Here is a 20,554-nt window from a genome sequence, read left to right as displayed (position 1 = left end):
TTTTACTTTCTTGTCTTGTCTTTGTCCGTGCCAACGTATGTTCATGTACATAGTGAAATCATGGTGGCATGGCAGCAAAAATTCACTTTCTTGAACGTGCTCCAACTGACACCATATTTGCCACACTAGACATGTGCAAAAAAATTCCCAAAAAAGGATGTACACTATATATGTGCAAACTTATGTGATGAAATAAGTAAACAAGTGAGCTAAAATAATAATAATTTTTTTAAACATGTGTAATATACATCCATGTGAACATGTAGATTTTTTTGAAAATTTTGAAGCTTCAAAATGTGATTTTTGAACTATTCAAAAAAAGCACGAGCTCGGAGAGGAAAATGTTCGACAAGTCCACTCATCACCTTGCTAATCTTCTTTGACACAATTATATGTTTACTGTTTCCAAAACAAAATTTCCAAAGTTTCATCTTTACATATGTATAGTTGACTCGATTAGATTAGAGCACTGGGGAATGAGTGAGTGAGTGAGTGAAAGAATGTCGGAGAAAGCATTCGAAGGCTACATTCATCGCCTCACCTCCCTTGTGGCAATGGATTCTACCGATTTCAAAACAAAATCTCCAAAGTTCCATCTTCATATACATTGCACTCATATTTTAATTCAGACTACTTAATGACTGGAGTTATGGTCAAACGTCAGCAGCATTTTGGGGTGCCTCCTTGTGGTGAGCATTCGGCTCGTCGTCGGCGCCGGCGCCGGCCCGCAGCCGCGCCTTGTCAGCCTCGGCGCCCCAGTCCATGCGCGCGATCACCACGAGCAGCACCGTCAGGCTGGCCGCGGCGCCGACGATGAACCCGGCCAGGAGCCCCTCGATCCCCAGCCGGGCCCTGAACCCCAGCGCCACGCCCACCGGCAGCGCCACCAGGTAGAACCCGCCCAGCACGGCGTACATGCCCACGGCCGGCCTCGCCGTGCCGCGCACGATGCCGCCGCACACGTTCAGCGGGAAGTTCACCACCTCCAGCGCTGCCATCACCTTCATCGCCTTCCCCACGCCGTCCCGCACCTCCGCGCCGCGCGTGTAGAGGCGAGGCCACTGCCGCCGCGACGCCAGCATCAGCAGGCCACCCAAGGCGCCGGCGAGCACGCCACCGAGGATCGAGACGGCGCCGGCCCTGCGCGCCCCCGCGGCGTCTCCCGCGCCCAGGGAGTTGGACACGCGCACGGACGCGCTCACGGAGAGGGAGAGCATGCCGGCGAAGAGGAGGTAGTCGAAGTTGAGGGTGATCGCGATCACCGCCACCGCGCGCCGGGCGTCCGGCAGGCGGCCCGTGAGCAGGATCAGGATCTCGTAGCACCACCACTCGAGGCACGTGTTCAGGCAGCACGGCACGGCGAGACGGATCAGCCGTAGCCAGTCGGCCGCCGCCGTCTTCGTCTCCTCCGGCCACCACCACCGCGCGCACGGCGCCGCTACAGACGCCGTCTTGGCGCTCTTCCGCGCGAGGAGCACGTCGGACGCGAGCACGTAGGCGGAGAGCAGGAGCGCGACGGCGAGGTCGCTGAGCCAGACGGCGGCGGCGACGCCCTCGACGCCCCTGGTCCGCGCCAGCCACGCGGTGAGCGGGACGTGGACGGCGAGGCCCACGGCGGAGGCGAAGAGCGTGGGGAGCGTCACCTCCTGGGAGCTGAGGTACGACTTGAGCGGGGCGAGGAAGGAGGTGACGGCGAGGTCGGGGAGGAGGCACAGCACGTACCGCCTCGCGACCACCGCGATGTCAGGCTGCTGGCCGAAGACGCGGAGGAGCACGGTGTCGACGCGGAGCCAGAGGAGCGCGATGGGCAGGGAGGCGGCGAGCAACATGGCGGTGGCCATGAGCAGCGTGCGGCGGAGCAGCGCGGCGTTGCCGGCCCCGTGCGCCTGGCCGCAGATGGGGTCCATGGCGCCGCAGAGGCCCGTGAGGACGGCGAAGCCCGTGGCGTTGGCGAAGCTGAACCCCAGCGTGCCGGCGGCCAGCTCGAGATCGCCGAGGCGGCCGAGGAAGGCGGTGGTGACGGCCTGCTTGGCGAACCACGTGAGGTTCATGCCGATGAGCGGCAGCGCGATGCCCCGCTGCGCCCGCGCCTCGCCGGCCACCGCGCGCGCTGCCGCTGCCGCCCACCCCCAGGGCCTCTTCTCCCTGGCCGCCGGGCACCCGTCCTGATGCTCTTGCTCACGCTGACCATGATCGTGCGGCGGCGGTGACGACGGTGGATCCATGGCAGAATGCCCAGCCCGTGCTCAGTGTGAGCAGAGCAAACTGGGTTTGCTTCGGCGAGAAGAGGAGCAGAGCAAAACGGCCGAAGAAGTGATGCAATGCAAAGAGATAGAGATATGGTGACGGCAGTTTTGATCAGGCATACAAAAAGAGATATGCTGATCCAAACGGAGCCCAAATTTGGCATTCCCAAATAAATGCCATACCAGCAATTTATTTAGCACAAATAGATGTGGAGCAAGTTGGTGGATGACACGGAGGCATGTGAAAAAATATATAGCAACTTTGTGCATGTGCTTGCTTTGGGGAGAAAAGGAAAGAAACAGAAGAGGGAAATTTGTTAATCCATATTTATACTCTGTGATTCAGAAATAAATATCAAGACCATTTTTCAATTCAAAATAGATATGATTCGTAAATTCCCAGTAGTTAAGTTTGTGATATGTGTAAGATTTCATACTACCTCAGTGCTGGTTTATTGGTCCTCTTCGTATTTTGTGCCAAAACTCGACCATAAATTTAATTGACAAAATGTTAATGCATGTCATAAAAAATTATATCGTTGGATTCGTATTTAAACCTAGTTTCCGATGATACTGTTTTTTCTTTTGACATGCATTAAATTTACTTAATTAAATTAATGGTCAAAAATTGGCACAAAATACTTAGGGTCAATAAACCAGGACGGAGGTAGTAGTGTTAGAATAAATATTACGTCGTTCTAACACAAGACTAAATATTACTCCCGCCTTCGCATAATGTAAAAGCGTTTTTTACACTAGTGTAGTGTCAAATACGCTCTTATATTATGAGGACGGAGGGAGTACATCTTTTCTTTGCCAGCTGGACAAATTCGTACTAACATGTTGAACATGTTTACTACACATATGTATGAAGAAATTTATAAAGTAGACCGAGAAATTATCCGCAGCCAACAAATTTTAAAATACCATTTTTCACAGGATGAACTAATTTTCACAACGTGATGAGTACATTTTTAGATTGTATAAATCACATTTGTTATATGAAAGTAATAAATAGTACTATATGGCTTTGTGCAACTAATGCAGAGACCCGGGGCTATGCTACTCTTTGAAGAAAAAAATGAGGCATGGACTGACCCTAATAGATACGGGTGGGATAGGTGGATGACACGAGGGCATGTGAAAAACAGGAAGGATAAGGTAGACTTGGCGTCAACTTAAAACTAGATAAGAAGATTAGCATACAAGGATGTACTTAGTGCTAATGGGTTCCTGCATCCATGATTACCAAGTGGATGAAGATTACCCTGATCTGTTGGTACCATAGCTAGTGGAATGGAAAGGGAGGCACAGCCCATCATTGAACAACAAAGATAGCACTTACTAAGATACATGGCCATTGGCAAGTGAGAGTTAATTCTAGAATGTACGATTGGGGATCAAGATCAAGTAGGTTCATTCCATGGGTTCCCCTAATCAACCCTTATCCTAGTAGATAACCCTTGATTTTTAACTACTGGCCGGTTCTTAGTGTAAAGTAAACAATGGTGAGTGATTCTGAGCATCAGATTCACGCGCATGATCAAATGGTATTATGGAACGTAGTGCTAGAACGACAGTTACATGATCTTGCTTACTCCACACACATGCACACAGCATGCACTGATCAGCGCCCGCGAGCTGCATGACCTACTTACATGCATTATACTAGTACATGATATAGTATGTCTGAATCTGATAACGGTAGCATATTATGTGCAACAAATTCAGGGAAGCTAGCTGCATGCCGACTATCCGTGCTAGCTAGCTATGCTTGTGCGTGTGTGTGTTTGAAAGACGAAGATTGCGGGTCCGTTATAACATAGTTGTAGGTGTGGTGCACTGAAAAAAGAAGGCAGTTACCAAACCATGTGCCTGCTAAAAGCAACGGCAATCAACAATGATGATAAGATGATGAACACCGATGTAGTTAGTGCTAATGGTTGGATTCCTACATGAATGAATGATTGCAAAGTGGATCAAGATTACCCCGATCTGTTGGTGCCATAGTTAGTGGCCAGCAAAGGTAGTAGGATCCATGGACATGGAGATGGCAAAGCCAGTCAGGATGCAGAATTCTAGAATGCACAGTTTGGGATCAAAGCTCAAGTTTATTCCATGGATTCCCTTAATTATCAATCATATCCTAGATAGGGTCATGTTAGAAAAATAACTACTGTACATTATATATAGTTCCGGGTGCAAATTAAGTTGACAGTGGTGAGTGATATGATTCAGAGCATCAGATTCACACGCATGATGGATGGAGGGATCTCTCAAGTGGTGTGGATCCTAGTACTTGCTACAACGACGGTCACATGCATGATCGATCTGCCACCTGACTCTCACTCACACGCATAGCATGCACTGGTCGACACCTACGAGCTTCTTGACCAACTGTACATGCATGCATGATACTCCCTTCGTTTCTAAATATTTGTCTTTTTAAAGATTTCAAATAAACTACCACATACGGATGCATATAAACATATTTTAGAGTGTAGATTCACTCATTTTTCTCCGTATGCAGTCATTTGTTGAAATCTCTAGAAAGACAAATATTTAGGAACGGAGGGAGTATATATCTGGTGTACTAGACAAGCTAACATAAGCATGCATGATACGTGCAACAAATTCAGGGGAAACGCATGCCAATCATGTGTGTTGGCTAGCTTTGCTTTTATGTGTATCTTTTAAAGACTTCAGATTGTGGATCCGTTATACTACTACTAAGATATCAAATAAAGATGAGTCAGTTATCAAATTAAGTGCCTTCTGAAAGCAACATTAACAAAGATGATGATGATGATACAAACTTGTAACCCACAAGAAACTCTGCCGCAACCAAAAAAAAAATACCGCTGTTTTGGAGAAGAAAAGGGGGAGGATAAAGATTGTGTGTATGCGTCTGTTGGATGATAACCAAGCAAAGGCAAATAATGGGCTCACCATCACTCCCCACTATCAGCGGAATAATTTGGCCAAAGTGACTTGCCTCCTCTTTTCGGCAAATCCAAGTGCATAGCTTTGAGGATATCCTACATTTTTTTGTGCACCTTTCCAGGGTGCAAATGCAATATCGAGATCTCTTTCCCTTTCTCTTTTGCTAGCAAATTTATGGTTTAGTTAATTGGTGGAGTTGAAGGAGCAACTTTAGTTAGTTTTCACCATCCTATCCGCCTAATTTGCCTTGCAGATTAAAACAGAGTTGCTTGCAGGAGTTTCTCACGTGCATGTCCATGCATTCCAGCTGCAAGCAAATAAATGTATAATGAGGCAAATATGTGTATGATCCTTGTCCGCCAAAATGAAAAAGAAAAAAAATGTGCGGTCCTTTTTGGAGAGAAAAAAAAGGACAAGTGTGATCTCTCTTTTAAAAGGCAAATGGAAGGTCGGGAGGCTGGAGAGGATTTAATAGGATTTTCTTGAAACAAGAATCACTTTGATAATTTCCACATAAACATGAGTTTTATTCGCCTCTGTATTCAAGCCGAAATCAAAAGTGTGACTGTTTGCTTTCTAGTCTTAGTGAGTGAACAATTCCTTGACGTATTAGAGAGAGAGAGAGAGAGAGAGAGAGAGAGAGAGAGAGAGAGAGAGAGAGGAGGGGGGGGGGGGTGATGTAGTAGTACAATGAAGAAGGGAGGTTGACCGGGATGATCGATGGCACCTCGATCTTATGGGCTAGTCGGCATCAAATGAAACCGACACCCTAAGTTTAGGAGTGTCGACGAGTTCAGTGAGTCAGAGAAGCAAGAAGGAGAAGAACATCGGGGCGTGTTCACGCGAGTGGACTAGGCAGCGAACTCCCGATGTTCTCCAGTGAGTAAAAATAGCTTGGCTAGCATGATTTTGATCAATAAAAGGAGTAGCTATCATTATAAATGATGGTGGAATCCAAAATGATGTGCACTCGGATTTAAAGCGGGAGCACATTTGTTCTCACACGGCTGGACTCTCGTGAGTCATGTGTCCATCCATCCATGCGAGTCTAGCTAGCTAGCAGTGTACGTTACGTGACCTATGTCACATACGTAGGTGATAGGTCACTCACGTCATTCATACATTGTTCCCCTGCATCCATCCTTCGGGGTACATGGTTTTTGTCTGTCATCTGGATCACCCGCACAACCAAATCAAATCGAATCAAAAAAGAAAACACCATGATCGATGTGCATGTGTGATCGTTATGTACCACACACATGCCTCCTGTCCTGTATCTCAAATAAACTCCATTGTTTCAAATACGATAACATGTCGAAATATTTTAGTTCCAATGTGTTACCGGACTGCAAATTTTCAAACTTGTATGCCGTGTTATTCGGGAGAGACGGAAAATATAAGTTTCTATAAAGCGAATCGCACATCTTGATGCATCGATGAACGATCTGGATAGAAGGTGTAGGGTGTACATGTACCTGCAGGGCCACGGAAAATCCACCCTCACGCGAATATTATGAAGAATCATCACCACAGCCAATAGTTTTTACAATAAAAGGTGTATGCACACAAACGAGATATGCACACAGATTAAGTAAGGCTCCGTTCGGAATCCCTCCGCTCTATAACTCCGCTGCGAAGCAGAGCGGCATATAGTTGAATTTTGGCAAGCGGGCAAAAGCTCCCTGGTGAAGGAGCGGAGGATTGACGAACACAGCCTAAAAGCCAGACTCTAATATATATTTTCTATGTAACTCAAATGCTAGTACTTACTAATGGAATATGTTCAGAGTAATAAAGAAGTATAACATATGCATATGTGGCATACGAGGAATTGGAATAAATATATACTCGAAGGAGTATAGAACAAATTTTCTCTATTTCACCGTGTTTTGGGGACTGACCCACCAACTTACTAATTACTTGCATAATGCATAAGTGGATCTCAAATGGTAAAATAATAATCTCTTGACCATGTATCTATACCACCATAAAAAACTTCTGCCCCAAGAGATTCAATCAATACTGTTTTCCCCCATCTAATGGTAATTCAGGTGGTTTAATTACTATTTGGAATGGCAACATGTTCAAGGGTGAGGTCATATCTAGCAACTATTTCCATATTAGTATCAAATTCACTTCTAACTTGGATAATAGTTGTTGGTATATCACAAATGTGTATGGTCCCAATTCTATGGATGGCAAACTGGAATTTGTGTCTTGGCTGCAGAATCTTAACGTCAATCAGAGCAAGTTATGGATGATATTGGGGGATTTCAACTTTATTAGAGGACCTGACAACAGAAACAAGCCAGGTGGTGACCCAAACAACATGATGCTCTTTAATAATATCATCATAAACCTTGACCTAGTTGAAATACCATTGAAAGGAAGATCATTCACATGGAGCAATAAACAGGACAATCCACTATTGGAAAAGTTGGATTGGGTTTTCACCAGCTCCCATTGGACTTCTGTGCACCCATCTACCATGGAAATACCATTGGCTAAGATCTCATCTGACCATGTTCCCATCAAAATTATGATTGGTAGTGCCATCCCCAAGAGCAATATTTTCAGATTTGAGGAGTTCTGGACCGAATTTAATGGTTTCATTGAAGTAGTTGAGAACCATTGGTATAACTCTATACACTTTTCTGATTCTGCCAAGCATCTAAATGCCAAGTTTAAGGCTCTTAGGAGAGGTCTCAAAAAGTGGAGCAAGAAATTCTCTCAGCTCAGTAAAACCATTGAAAATTGTTGCTTTTATGTTAAGCTTATTGATGGATTGGAAGATCAAAGATTACTTACCAGAAGGGAGGCAAACTTCAGGAAAATCCTCATCAACCATACTAATAAACTGCTGGAGGCCAAAAGGTTATACTGGAGAATTAGAGCAAATATCAGATGGGCAAAACTTGGTGATGAAAATACCAAGTTCTTTCATGCTATTGCATCTCAGGTATTTAGGCACAATTATATCACTTTCCTGATCTCCTCTGATGGCCAATGCAGTTATGATCATGACCAAAAAGCTGCCTTAATCTGGGCTTCCTTTAAGGATAGAATTGGCACTCAGGCTGACAGCTTTAGGGATTTTGATATATCTCATTTGAGAATGGATAATATCACTTCAGATCTTGACAGACCTTTTTCATCTGAGGAAATTGATGAGGTTATTAAGAACCTGCCCAATGACAAGTCTCCTGGCCCTGATGGTTTTAATGGATTATTTATGAAAAAATGCTGGCACATCATCAAGCATAGTTTCTACAAATTCATCAATGATTTTCATCAAGAATCTGTCTCTCTGCAGCCTATCAATACTGCTTATATTGCTCTTATCCCTAAAAAGGACAACCCTGAAACTCCCAATGACTTTAGGCCCATCTCCCTAGTGAGTATGCCTATCAAAATTGTCACAAAATTACTGGCCAACAGAGCTCAGCCTGTTATTTTACCAAGGGTCAGCAAAAATCAATATGGCTTTATTAAAACTAGGAACATTCAGGATTGTCTAGCTTGGAGTTCTGAATATATCCACATGTGTCACAAATCAAAAAAAGAAATCATCATCTTCAAGATTGACTTCGCGAAAGCATTTGACAAAGTAAACTACAATGCTATTATTTTCATGACGAGGCATTTTGGATTTAGTGACAAATGGATCAGGTGGGTCAATATGATTTTGTCCACTGCTTCCACTTTTGTTATTCTTAATGGTGTTCCTGGGAAAAACATCCATTGCAAATGTGGTGCCAGGCAAGGAGACCCATTTTCCCCTCTGTTATATGTGCTGGTTGGTGAATTATTGCAAATATTAGTCAATGAAGCTTGGAGAAATGGTGTGCTTAATTTACCTATTGATACCAACAACACTGAAAGTTATCCCATCATCCAGTATGCTGATGATACTCTTGTTATTCTGCCTGCTCAGGAGTAACAAATTCACTGAGATCCTGGACAGCTTTTCTAGGTTTACTAGGCTCATTGTTAATTATAGTAAATCTTCTCTTGTACCAATCAACATCTCTGATGATAGAGCTCAAGAATTAGCTAACATCGTTAAATGCAAGAAGGAATCCATGCCTTTCACTAACCTAGGGTTGCCTATGGGTACTACAAGACCTAAAGTTGTTGATCCCATGCCAATGGTATCTAAATTGGACCACAGATTATCTGGCATTGCAAACCTGATGACATACTCAGGTAGACTCACACATCTTAAAGCCATTGTATCTGCTTTGCCCATATTTGCTATGTGCTGTATCAGAGTGCCTTTCACTATCCTGGATCATTTTGAGAAATCTGGGAGAAGTTTCCTATGGTATGAAAAGGGGATCAACAAACATGGGAACTGCTTGGTTAAATGGGAGAAAGTATGCCTACCAAAAAAGCTGGAGGTTTAGGTGTACTTGATCTTAGAATGCAAAACAAGGCTCTGCTTACCAAGTACTTATACAAATTCTTCAACAAAAATGATATCCCCTGGGTTAATTTGATATGGAACAATTACTATCATAATGGGGATCTACCAAAATTCCCCACAACTGTGGGATCTTTTTGGTGGAGAGACTGTTGTTCTATTCTCCAAGATTTCAAAAACATGACAAATTGCTCTGCAGGTATTGGTAACACAGTTAGTTTATGGCATGATAATTGGTGCACTCAGCCAATAATGAGCATGATGGCTCAACTATTCTCATATACAAAAAATGAACACATCACTCTGGAGGCTGCCACCAACCTGGATGACTCTAATTTTTATGAGATGTTTCATCTCCCTATGTCCAGCATTGCTGCTCAACAGAGTATTCAACTAAGAACCATGATTAATGACAGAGGGAACCAGACAGAGATGGACTCTTGGAAATTTCATTGGGGTGGCACCAAATACTCTAACAAACGGATTTACCTAGAATATATTGGGAACCCTGCTGATGCCCCCAAACCATTTCAGTGGATATGGAAATCATGCACTTTAGCCACTAGTACAAAACAGGGCTTTCGTCACAGGGCAATATTCACATTAGTCCCGGTTCAGTCACGAACCGGGACTAATGTGAGCATTGGTCCCGGTTCGTGCGGCTAAGGCATTAGTCCCGGTTCACCTGGGCCCTTTAGTCCCGGTTGGTGCCACGAACCGGGACTAAAGGGTGCGATGCCCATTAGTACCGGTTGATGGCACCAACCGGGACTAAAGGTTAGTCCTTTAGTCCCGGTTGGTGCCACCAACCGGTACTAAAGGTTAGTCCTTTAGTCCCGGTTGGTGCCACCAACCGGTACTAATGGGCTTTGAGGCATTAGTACCGGTTCATGGCACAAACCGGTACTAAAGGGAGCATCAAACTCTCCCCCCCCCCCCCCCCCGTGGACCGCCTTTTCAGTTTTAGAAAAAACAAAAGAAAATGATGGAAATGTCAAAAAATAAAATAAAATAAGTTTCTCATGTGATATGTGGTCTAGTTGTTGGGAAAATTAACAAATATGAATTTCGACTTTATTTGCAAAATCTCTCTGGAATTTCTTAAAATGGGCATAACTTTTGCATACGAACTCGGATGAAAAAGTTTTTAATGAAAAATCATCTACTCGAAAAGTTACATCCGAATTTAATCGGGGGAACCCCGTTAAACATTTTCAAAATCCTCAAAAACCTAACAGAAAAAATATACGGGGCTTTTAAGATCTGGAGAGGCAAAAAAATTCAAAAAATTTCAAATTGTGGTCAAACTGTGGTCAAACAATGGTCAAACTAATTATTCTAGAATATTAGTGTTACTAAATAATTATTTCAGTTTTTTTGAATTTTGGTCAAATCTGGTCAAACTATGGTCAAACAATGGTCAACTAATTATTCCAGAAATATTAGTGTTACTAAATAATTATTGTTTTTTAAAACAATAGTTTCAAACTCAAACAGTGAAATGTGTCACTTCATGCTCAAGCTAAATTCCTGAGGGTTAATAGAATTGACATCTTACTATTTTCAGGAAAACAACAAGTGCAGACTTGAAAACGAGGGAGAATAGAACCTGGAAGTTAAGCGTGCTCAGGCTGGAGTAGTGAGAGGACGGATGACCGTCCGGGAAGTTAGATGATTTGGAATGATGAGGGGTGATTAGAGATTAGAGGATAAATTGAGCAGTGATGAGGGGTGGTGATTAGAGATTAGAGGTTAAAATAATTCAGAAATTTGAAAATAAAAAAAATAAAAAAAATTCGCAAATTTTTTTTTCAAAAAAGAATATCATAAAATTTCCTTTAGTCCCGGTTGGTAACACCAACCGGGACTAAAGGTGGAGCTCCAGGCTGCGTCCACGTGGACGGCCTTTAGTCCCGGTTCGTGTAAGAACCGGGACTAAAGGGGGGAGGCATTAGTAACGACCCTTTAGTACCGGTTCAAAAACCGGGACTAAAGGCCCTTACCAACCGGGACAAAAGCCCCCTTTTCTACTAGTGAGCTAAGCAAAAGTTTTTCTTCCGGCTACTATTACAGGACAGATTAAATACCAGAGATTTGCTTACAAGGAAAAATTTCCATATTGAGTCTGCCAGATGTGTGCTATGTGATGATGAACCAAAGGAATACCTTGTTCATTAGTTGTGATTTCAGCCAGAACTTCTGGATGACCATTGGATTTCAATGGAATACTGACTATGAGCTTTTGGACTTGCTCATGGAGGGCAAGAGACACAATCATGTTGTATGTTACAAGGAATGCCTCATTGCAGGTTGTTGGAGTATTTGGAAGCATAGAAACATCATCATCTTTGATCACAAACCCAACAATATGCAGTACTGCATTAGTACATTCAAGGAGCACTTTGAGATGATTATCAAAAAATCCAAACCTAGTTTGAAGGAAGGGATGCAGAGTTGGCTAGACTACTTGTAGATTATATACTTATCATGTTAAATCCTGTACAGTGATGTAACTTGTTTTACCATATTAATGAAAATCAAAGTTACAGTGGGGGCCTTCCCCACTCACTAGTAGGAAAAGGGGCTTTTACCCCGGTTTGTAAGGGCCTTTTGTCCCGGTTTTCGAACCGGGACTAAAGGGTCGTTACTAAAGCCCTAACCCTTTAGTCCCGGTTCTTACACGAACCGGGACAGAAGGTCCTCCACGTGGCCGCTGCTGCCAGCCCAGGCAGGGGGGCCTTTGGTCCCGGTTGGTGCCAACAACCGGGACTAATAGGCAGGGCCTTTTGTCCCGGTTGGTGTCACCAACCGGGACCAATAGGCAGGGCCTTTTGTCCCGGTTGGTGTCACCAACCGGGACCAATAGGCATCCACGCGTCAGCATTTCAGGGGCTGGGGTTTTTGTTTTTTTTGAAAGGGGGGGGGTTGGGGGGTTAATTTAGGTGTTTCATATATTGTGTTAGCTAGCTAATTAATAGAGAGAAGTGTCCTCTCTTATCTCCGTGCTTGGTCGACGCTACGTACTATATACGTATGGAGAGGACTAGACACGCTAGCTAGTAATCAAATGAAGGAAACAGAAGATCGTCATGAACATATGCATACAGAGAGAAGTGATATCGACCACCTCTCCTTCTCCGAGAGATTGGTCGAACAACAAGTTCTCGTATATCTATCCGACACTACCGGCTACATATATACAATAATTATCTCTTACAATACAATCTCCTAATTAAATTGTAAGAACACAGGGTCCACATAGTATTCTCCGTTTTCAGCGATCACGTGGTCAAGGAAGAATGCCGCCAATTCCTCTTGAATTCCTCGCATACGATCTGGTGCTAGGAGTTCATCCCGCTTCCGAAACATCTAATTTGAAGAAGGGGGTCAATACATATATATATGAATAAATGAAACTCAACACAAATGATGGTAATAAAATAAAATTGTGAATATTATTGCTTACGCACTTCATATTGTTCTTCAGTGTAGCCCCGCTCACAGGTCGTGTAGCGGATGGACTCGCAAACGTAGTATCCACAGTAATTATTCCCGGGTTCCTGCCACAACCACTTTACAAGAAATAGAGGTCAATCAAACTGATAAGCAAGCATGCTAAATGGTATTGATGAAACTAGCGCTTGAATCACTAGGAGATGCGCGGAACATGCTACTATAGTACTTACTTTCGGGTGTTTAAATTGCAGCTTCTTCGGCAGTCCCGGAGCTTTTGTGGTGAATTTTCTCCAAACCCTGCCAGACAAAGAAAACAATTACTTGATATCAGGAAATGAACAAAGTTGCTGATATGGTGGATAATGATCGATTTAACTTACTTCTCGAGCATTTGAGTCATGTTCGCATAGTCCTGGGGATCTTTTCGTCTCGAGTCTAAGACGGTTACTACTCCCTGCTCAAGCTTAATCTCTAGGAGAATATAGTGGAAGCTGCGCATGCATGCATAAGTCATCAATTACATTACCATAACCTGGACTAATAAGGGAAACCGAATATGCACAAGACAGTAACACTCACTTGAAGTTGTAAGGAAAGAGTATTATATCTTTGTTTTGATTTAATACCAACGATTGTAGCAAGTTGGCCTCGGCTTCTTTGGGATGTTTTTCAACCGTATATGCATCTATGAGATTTGTGTTAATGAACCCAATATCACCGATTTGTCTTTTCTTCAATTCGGCGATCTTCAATCTGCATAATATAGTGAGGATAATTATAAATACATGCAATGAAAGAGTTGACCTATATAGAGAGACTTAATGACAGAAGTAGTACTACTTACAGACAGTAGCAAGTGATCGTTGTTTTATCGAGGGCCTTTTGATTGTAAAACTGGAAGAAATCCTCAAATGGAACATTCAGCAGTTCAATTCCAACGAGGTCATGCTCCGGTTTAACTCTCAGCGTCAAAGTACTCGTCCCATCAGACTCTCTGCAGGTTTTCATGTACCAATCATGTAATCTTCGCATCATCGTTGTTAGAGATCTTTCATCTTTGACGAGAGGCTTCCCGTAATGGTATTTGTGTTCGTCCACCTCCATGATTTCATAATGTACATCGTCGGGCAGGTAATCTCCAAGATTGCTATAACCGGGCACCATCCTCGGATCATTAGCGACGATGTCTTTTGACACCTTGAGCGGGGGGGGGCACGATTGGTTCGCTTGTTCGCCGAGCTGGGCAATTTTTTTCCCAGCTCGTCGTTCTTTTAACCTTTGATCACTGACAGTACTTCCCGACCGCTCCGCTTCGGCATATGTCTTTGCAAGAATGCGCTCATAGTTGCCTCTCGGCGGAGACTTTGGTGGTTTTGTCAGGGCAGCCAGAGTGCGCTTTGCTTTCACCGGATCTACCTTCTCCTCCGGAGGTGGATGTTTCTTTGCTTTCACCCCTTCAAAGAAGTTTGTCACTTCGGCTCGCACGATCTTCCTGGTTTCCTCCTCGGTCCTCTCGTATGGTAACTTCTCTGGAGTCTTCAGAGAAGGACCGAATCTGTATTGCCTCCCGCCTCTGGCAGCTGTACTGCTAGACGCCGGCAGAGCAGACGGAGCGGCTGCGGCTGTCTTCTTTCCTTGCTTACGAGGCGGAGGAGAAGGACTACGACGCGCCGGAGCAGCCGCAGCGGCGGCGGGTCTCTTCCGCCCTTGCTGACGAGGCGGAGAAGGAGGAGGCTGGCTGCTCTGGCGCGCCGGCGCAGGCGGAGAAGGAGGCGGAGTGCCGCCACGCGCCGGAGAAGGAGGCTCAGTGCCCTGATCACTCGCCGGAGGAGGAGGCGGAGGAGGAGGCGGAGTGCCGCCACGCGCCGGAGAAGGAGGCTGAGTGCCCTGATCACTCGCCGGAGGAGGAGGCGGAGGAGGAGGCGGACTGCCCTTACTCGCCGGAGCCGTCCAGTTCGGAAGGTTGATGAGCTCCTTCCGCCATAGGCACGGAGTCTTCAGAGCTAAACCCAGCCGAGTCTCCCCTTCACCGGTAGGGTGGTCAAGCTGGAGGTCCTCAAATCCCTCCGTTATTTCATCCACCATCACCCTAGCATATCCTTCTGGAATCGGCCGGCAATGGTAGGTTGCGCCGGGTCCAGGAGGTAAAACAGAGCCAACAGCCGCCTTGACTTTGAAGTTCTGCCATTGCGCCATAAGGTGGCAATGTTGAGACTCCGTGATAGCATCCACGGGGTAGCTAGCAGGAGCCGTCAAGACATGCTCCAGCTGAAGCAGCTCGGTGGAAGCCACGCTGCTTCTCCGCTGAGATGGCGGGGTAGCTTCGGGGGTAGTTTCGGCATGTCGATTGCTGTCTCGTTCCTCTAGCGCTTGAACCCTTTCGTGCAGCTTCTGAATTTGGGTCTGCTCCATTTTTTCCTCCTCTCCTGGCTTTTGTAACCGCCTGCGTCCGGAAAACCAGCCTTCCACGGAACGGAGCCTGGCGTGCCTCGTGTCCGTCCAGGGTGCTCAGGATTCCCGAGGGCCATTGTGAGCTCGTCGTTCTCTCTGTCTGGAACGAACGTCCCTTCCTGCGCTGCATCGATATATTGCTGAATCTTCTTGACTGGTATTCTCAAAAGCTCGTTCGTCCAAACGCACCTCCCTGATACAGGGTCCAAGGTTCCGCCAGCCCCGAAGAACCAAGTCCGGCAACGGTCTGTCCAGTTCATTGTCTGTGGTTCGATCCCTTTTTCAAGCAGATCATTCTCAGCCTTGGCCCACTTAGGCCGGGCTTTGAGGTAGCCACCTGACCCCGTGCGATGGTGAAGCTTCTTCTTCGCAGCATTCTTCTTGTTTGTCGCTGACATCTTCTTACTCTTTTCCGATGTCTTGTGGGCCACAAATGCGGGCCAGTGATCTCTGATCTTCTCATACCGGCCGATGAATTCGGGTGTCTCTTCTTTGTCGACAAACGTTTTCAGCTCATTCTTCCACCTCCTGAATAGGTCTGCCATCTTCTTAAGAGCATGAGACTTGATTAATTGCTCTTTAACTGGCTTCTCCGGATCCTCCTCTGGCGGTAGGGTGAAATTTGCCTTCAGCTCAGTCCAAAGATCATCTTTCTGCATATCATTGACATAAGACACCTCAGGGTCTTCCTTCTTAGGCTTATACCATTGGTGGATGCTGATCGGGATCTTGTCCCTAACTAGAACCCCGCACTGAGCAGCAAATGCATCCTTTGTCCGGATGGGTTCAATCGGTTGGCCGTCGCGCGCGATTGCTGTGATCTCAAACCTTTCATCCGAGCGCAACTTTCTCTTCGGGCCTCGTCTCTTTACCGCAGTTGTGCTCGATCCGGAGGGCTAGAAAAAAGAAGAAAGACGAGTGTTAATTAATATGTGTACATACCAAAACAATGAATGCATCAATTAGCTAGTCAGCAAAGGCTTAACTAATATATTTACCTGGCCGGACTCTGTTCGGTCACCGGAGCCGTCACCACGGGCTCCTTCTTGCACCAGCATTGGGTCACCGGAGCCATCATAATCATGTCTTTCCTCCTCCACTCTTCGATCACCGTAGCCTGCTTCTTCACCCTGTTCTTCCAGACCATCATTGTCGTTAAGATACGACAAGATATCACCTCCGGCTAAGATTATGTCCCCCAACACCTCTTCTGCTTGCTCGTCTCGTCCGTGCTCCATTGTTTCTGCAAATATTACAACATGGCAATTATTACACAAACATGACAGCAGGTGGTTAGTGCAAACGTAGACCTAGCTTATTCCGGGTTTGGGGTGGCCTCAGCAACGCTTCAAGGGTAGGGGCGCGGCGGGAGGGGGTAGGAGACCGACATCGTTTTTTTCTACGGTTTGGGTGTGATCGAGAGTTTTGGTCGAGCGAGAGGGCCGGGGGGTGCTCCCGTGGTATAAGTTATCACGGTCGAGAGGGGGTATAAATATCGACCGTCCATCATGTCGAAGTTATCTGGGAGGGAGTTATATATATCGACAACGACGACATACATACATGGGAAAATAATGTTATCGGGGAGGGGGTATATCGACCCCCCACATGTTGAAGTTATCGGGAGGGGGTTATATCGACAACGACAATGAACGTACATGGGAAAATAATATTATCGGGGAGGGGGTATATCGACCCCCCTCGTGTTGAAGTTATCGGGAGAGGGGTATATCGACGACGACAGACCCGATAAAACATAAGAAAACGAAGAAGAAACAAAAAGAGGAGAAGAAGAAAAGGAATAGAGGAGAAGATCGAAGAAAAAAAAGAAGAAAAAAAAGAGGAGAAGAAGAAAGGAATAGAGGAGAGAAGAAGAAAAATAGAATTTTTTCTATTTTTTCTTCTTCTCTTCTATTCCTTTCTTCTTCTCCTCTTCTTTTTCTTCTTTTTCCTCTTCTTATTTATTTCTCCTCTTCTTCCTCTCCTCTTCTTCTCCTTTCTTCCTCTTCTTATTTTCCTTTTTCCTCTCATTCATAAAAAAATGTTCAAATAGAAAATTTCGAAAAAAGTAAAGGTTTTGCCTAATGCATTGTTCATATGAACATACAAACATTTGCATATTCTACAATAATTAATATCACCAAAAAATCTATGAACAGAAAAAAAATCCTAACTTTTCTAAAAATCTATCTTTTGCATATATACATGAACATATATATACACAGAGAACATATATACATACATATACACAGAGAAAATGCAAAAAAATCTAAAAAAGGACATATAAACAGATATACACACATACATATACTCATACATATACATATAATTAAGAATATAAATGTGCAGAAAAAATGGAGGAATTAGGGGGCAGTGCCGGCCCTGACCAAGGCGACGGCGGCGCGTCGGGGCAGGGGCAGAGGCGACGGCGGCGGGGTCGGGGCAGGGGCAGAGGCGTCGGCGGCGAAGGGCGGGGCAGGGCGACGGCGACGACGGGGACGGGCCGGGGCGGCGCGCGTCGGGGCAGGGGCGCGGCTGACGGCGAGGGCGCGGGCAACGGCGAGGGCGCGGGCAACGGCGACGGCGACGACGGGCACGGGCGACGGCGGGGGCGGCGGGCGGCGTTGGGGCGGCGGGCGGCGTCGACGTCGTCGGGGCGGCAACTGCTAGGTAACTCTGAAAATTTCCTAAGTGTTTGCTTATATAGCAAAGCCTTTAGTCCCGGTTCGTGGCACCAACCGGGACTAAAGGTAGGCATTAGTCCCGGTTGGTGGCACCAACCGGGACTAAAGGGGGGGCATTGGTCCCGGTTGGTGCCACGAACCGGTACCAATGCACCCCTTTAGTCCCGGTTGGTGGCACCAACCGGGACCAAAGGCCTCTTGCTGCCCGCGTCGCGGCCAAAAGTTTAGTCCCACCTCGCTAGTTGAGAAGGGCTCGGAGTGGTTTATAAGCCCCGCTGCGGCTGCTGTATCGAACTCCTCTCTATAGCAGGCTTCTGGGCCTAACTTTGGCGCGCTGCCCATTGGGCCCTCTAGCCCTTCTGGACCTGTATTTGCAAACCTGAGGGTTGGAGGGCCCAACGGACAGCGCCCCAACAATTGTTTTTGCTGTTTTTAGTTTTTTTGTTTTCTTTTTTGCTTTATTTATTTTGTTTTGTTTCTACTTGCAACAAAAAAATTATTTATTTTATTTTATTTTGTTTCTAATTACTTATTTATTTTACTTTATGATAATTCTTTTTGCTATTAAAGTTTCTATCAAAAACAGTTCTTTATGAAAATTCTTTTTGCTGTATTTAGTTTTTTTGTTTTCTTTTTTGCTTTATTTATTTTGTTTTGTTTCTACTTACAACAAAAAACTTATTTATTTTATTTTATTTTGTTTCTAATTACTTATTTATTTTACTTTATGATAATTCTTTTTGCTATTAAAGTTTCTATCAAAAGAAGTTCTTTATGAAAATTCTTTTTGCTGTATTTAGTTTTTTTGTTTTATTTTTGCTTTATTTATTTTGTTTTGTTTCTACTTACAACAAAAAACTTATTTATTTTATTTTATTTTGTTTCTAATTACTTATTTATTTTACTTTATGATAATTCATTTTGCTATTAAAGTTTCTATCAAAAAATGTTCTTTATGAAAATTCTTTTTGCTTTTAATGATTTTGAACAGAAAATACTTCGATAATTTTAGTTGCATCAATTTTATATGATTTTAGTTTCAATAATAATAGAGGTTTCTTATAATGTTTTGAACAGAAAATACTTTGTTAATTTTAGTTTCATAAATTTTATTAAAGTTTATTTTATTTTGTCGGAACACAAGAAGTCCGGAGTTGTAATAAGTTATTAAAAATAAAAAAGAGGCGCAATGCTCGTTGATTTGCTTCAAGCCTTTCGGAATAGTGTAGACTGCACTGCACATAGCTCCATGCAGTCTACCTTATTCCTCAAGGCTTGAAGCTAAGCAACGTGAGCATTGCGCCTCTTCTTCATCGTCTCTGCACTCAGGGCTTATAAACCGCTCCTAGTGCCTCTCAGCTAGCGAGGTGGGACTAAAAAACTGCTTAGTAAGAAACTCTAGTACCGGTTCGTGCCACGAACCGGTACTAAAGGTGCTCGTGGGGCCACAGCCTCATTACTAGATGCACTTCGTGTACAAAACCGACAATGGTATCATACTCGTCTGTTACAAAGTTGGCATGGTATCATCATAATAGTTGCGGGAGAAAGTCTTCACTTTTTCTTCGCTTGTGTCATTTGCTTATTGCGCCGTAACCATGGATAATCTTCATCGTTTATCAGGATGCTTGGGTCAGCCTTGACTTTGAAGGGAGGAATTTCATGAAACTTTTCATAATCTTCAGACATGTCTGTCTTGCCCTCCACTCCCACAATGTCCCTTTTTCCTGAAAGAACTATGTGGCGCTTTGGCTCATCGTATGATGTATTCGCTTCCTTATCTTTTCTTTTCCTCGGTCTGGTAGACATGTCCTTCACATAGATAACATGTGCCACATCATTGGCTAGGACGAACGGTTCGTCAGTGTACCCAAGATTGTTCAGATCCACTGTTGTCATTCCGTACTGTGGGTCTACCTGTACCCCGCCTCCTGACAGATTGACCCATTTGCACTTAAACAAAGGGACCTTAAAATCATGTCCGTAGTCAAGTTCCCATATGTCCATTATGTAACCATAATATGTGTCCTTTCCCCTCTCGGTTGCTGCATCAAAGCGGACACCGCTGTTTTGGTTGGTGCTCTTTTGATCTTGGGCGATCGTGTAAAATGTATTCCCATTTATCTCGTATCCTTTGTAAGTCAATACAGTCGAAGATGGTCCCCTGGACAATGAGTACAACTCATCGCAAACAGTGGTGTCACCTCTGAGACGTGTTTCCAACCAACTGCTGAAAGTCCTGATGTGTTCACATGTAATCCAGTCGTCACACTGCTCCGGGTGTTTGGAGCGCAGACTGTTCTTGTGTTCATCGACATACGGGGTCACCAAGGTAGAGTTCTGTAGAACTG

At 44.7% G+C, this 20,554-nt stretch overlaps 1 protein-coding gene across 1 annotated transcript; it reads right to left on the bottom strand.

Annotated features, from left to right (window-relative positions):
- Positions 1–432: 432 nt before the first annotated feature.
- Positions 433–2,450, bottom strand: LOC123123915 (protein DETOXIFICATION 56). The gene has a single exon (XM_044544569.1). The coding sequence runs from the start codon at positions 2,223–2,225 to the stop codon at positions 654–656; it is 1,572 nt and encodes a 523-aa protein (XP_044400504.1). The 5' UTR covers positions 2,226–2,450; the 3' UTR covers positions 433–653.
- Between the last annotated feature and the right edge of the window lie 18,104 nt (positions 2,451–20,554).

The sequence above is a fragment of the Triticum aestivum genome, chromosome 5D (assembly GCF_018294505.1).
Source record: "Triticum aestivum cultivar Chinese Spring chromosome 5D, IWGSC CS RefSeq v2.1, whole genome shotgun sequence".
NCBI classification, from domain to species: Eukaryota; Viridiplantae; Streptophyta; class Magnoliopsida; order Poales; family Poaceae; genus Triticum; species Triticum aestivum.
This window is presented reverse-complemented; position numbering and strand designations above follow the sequence as displayed.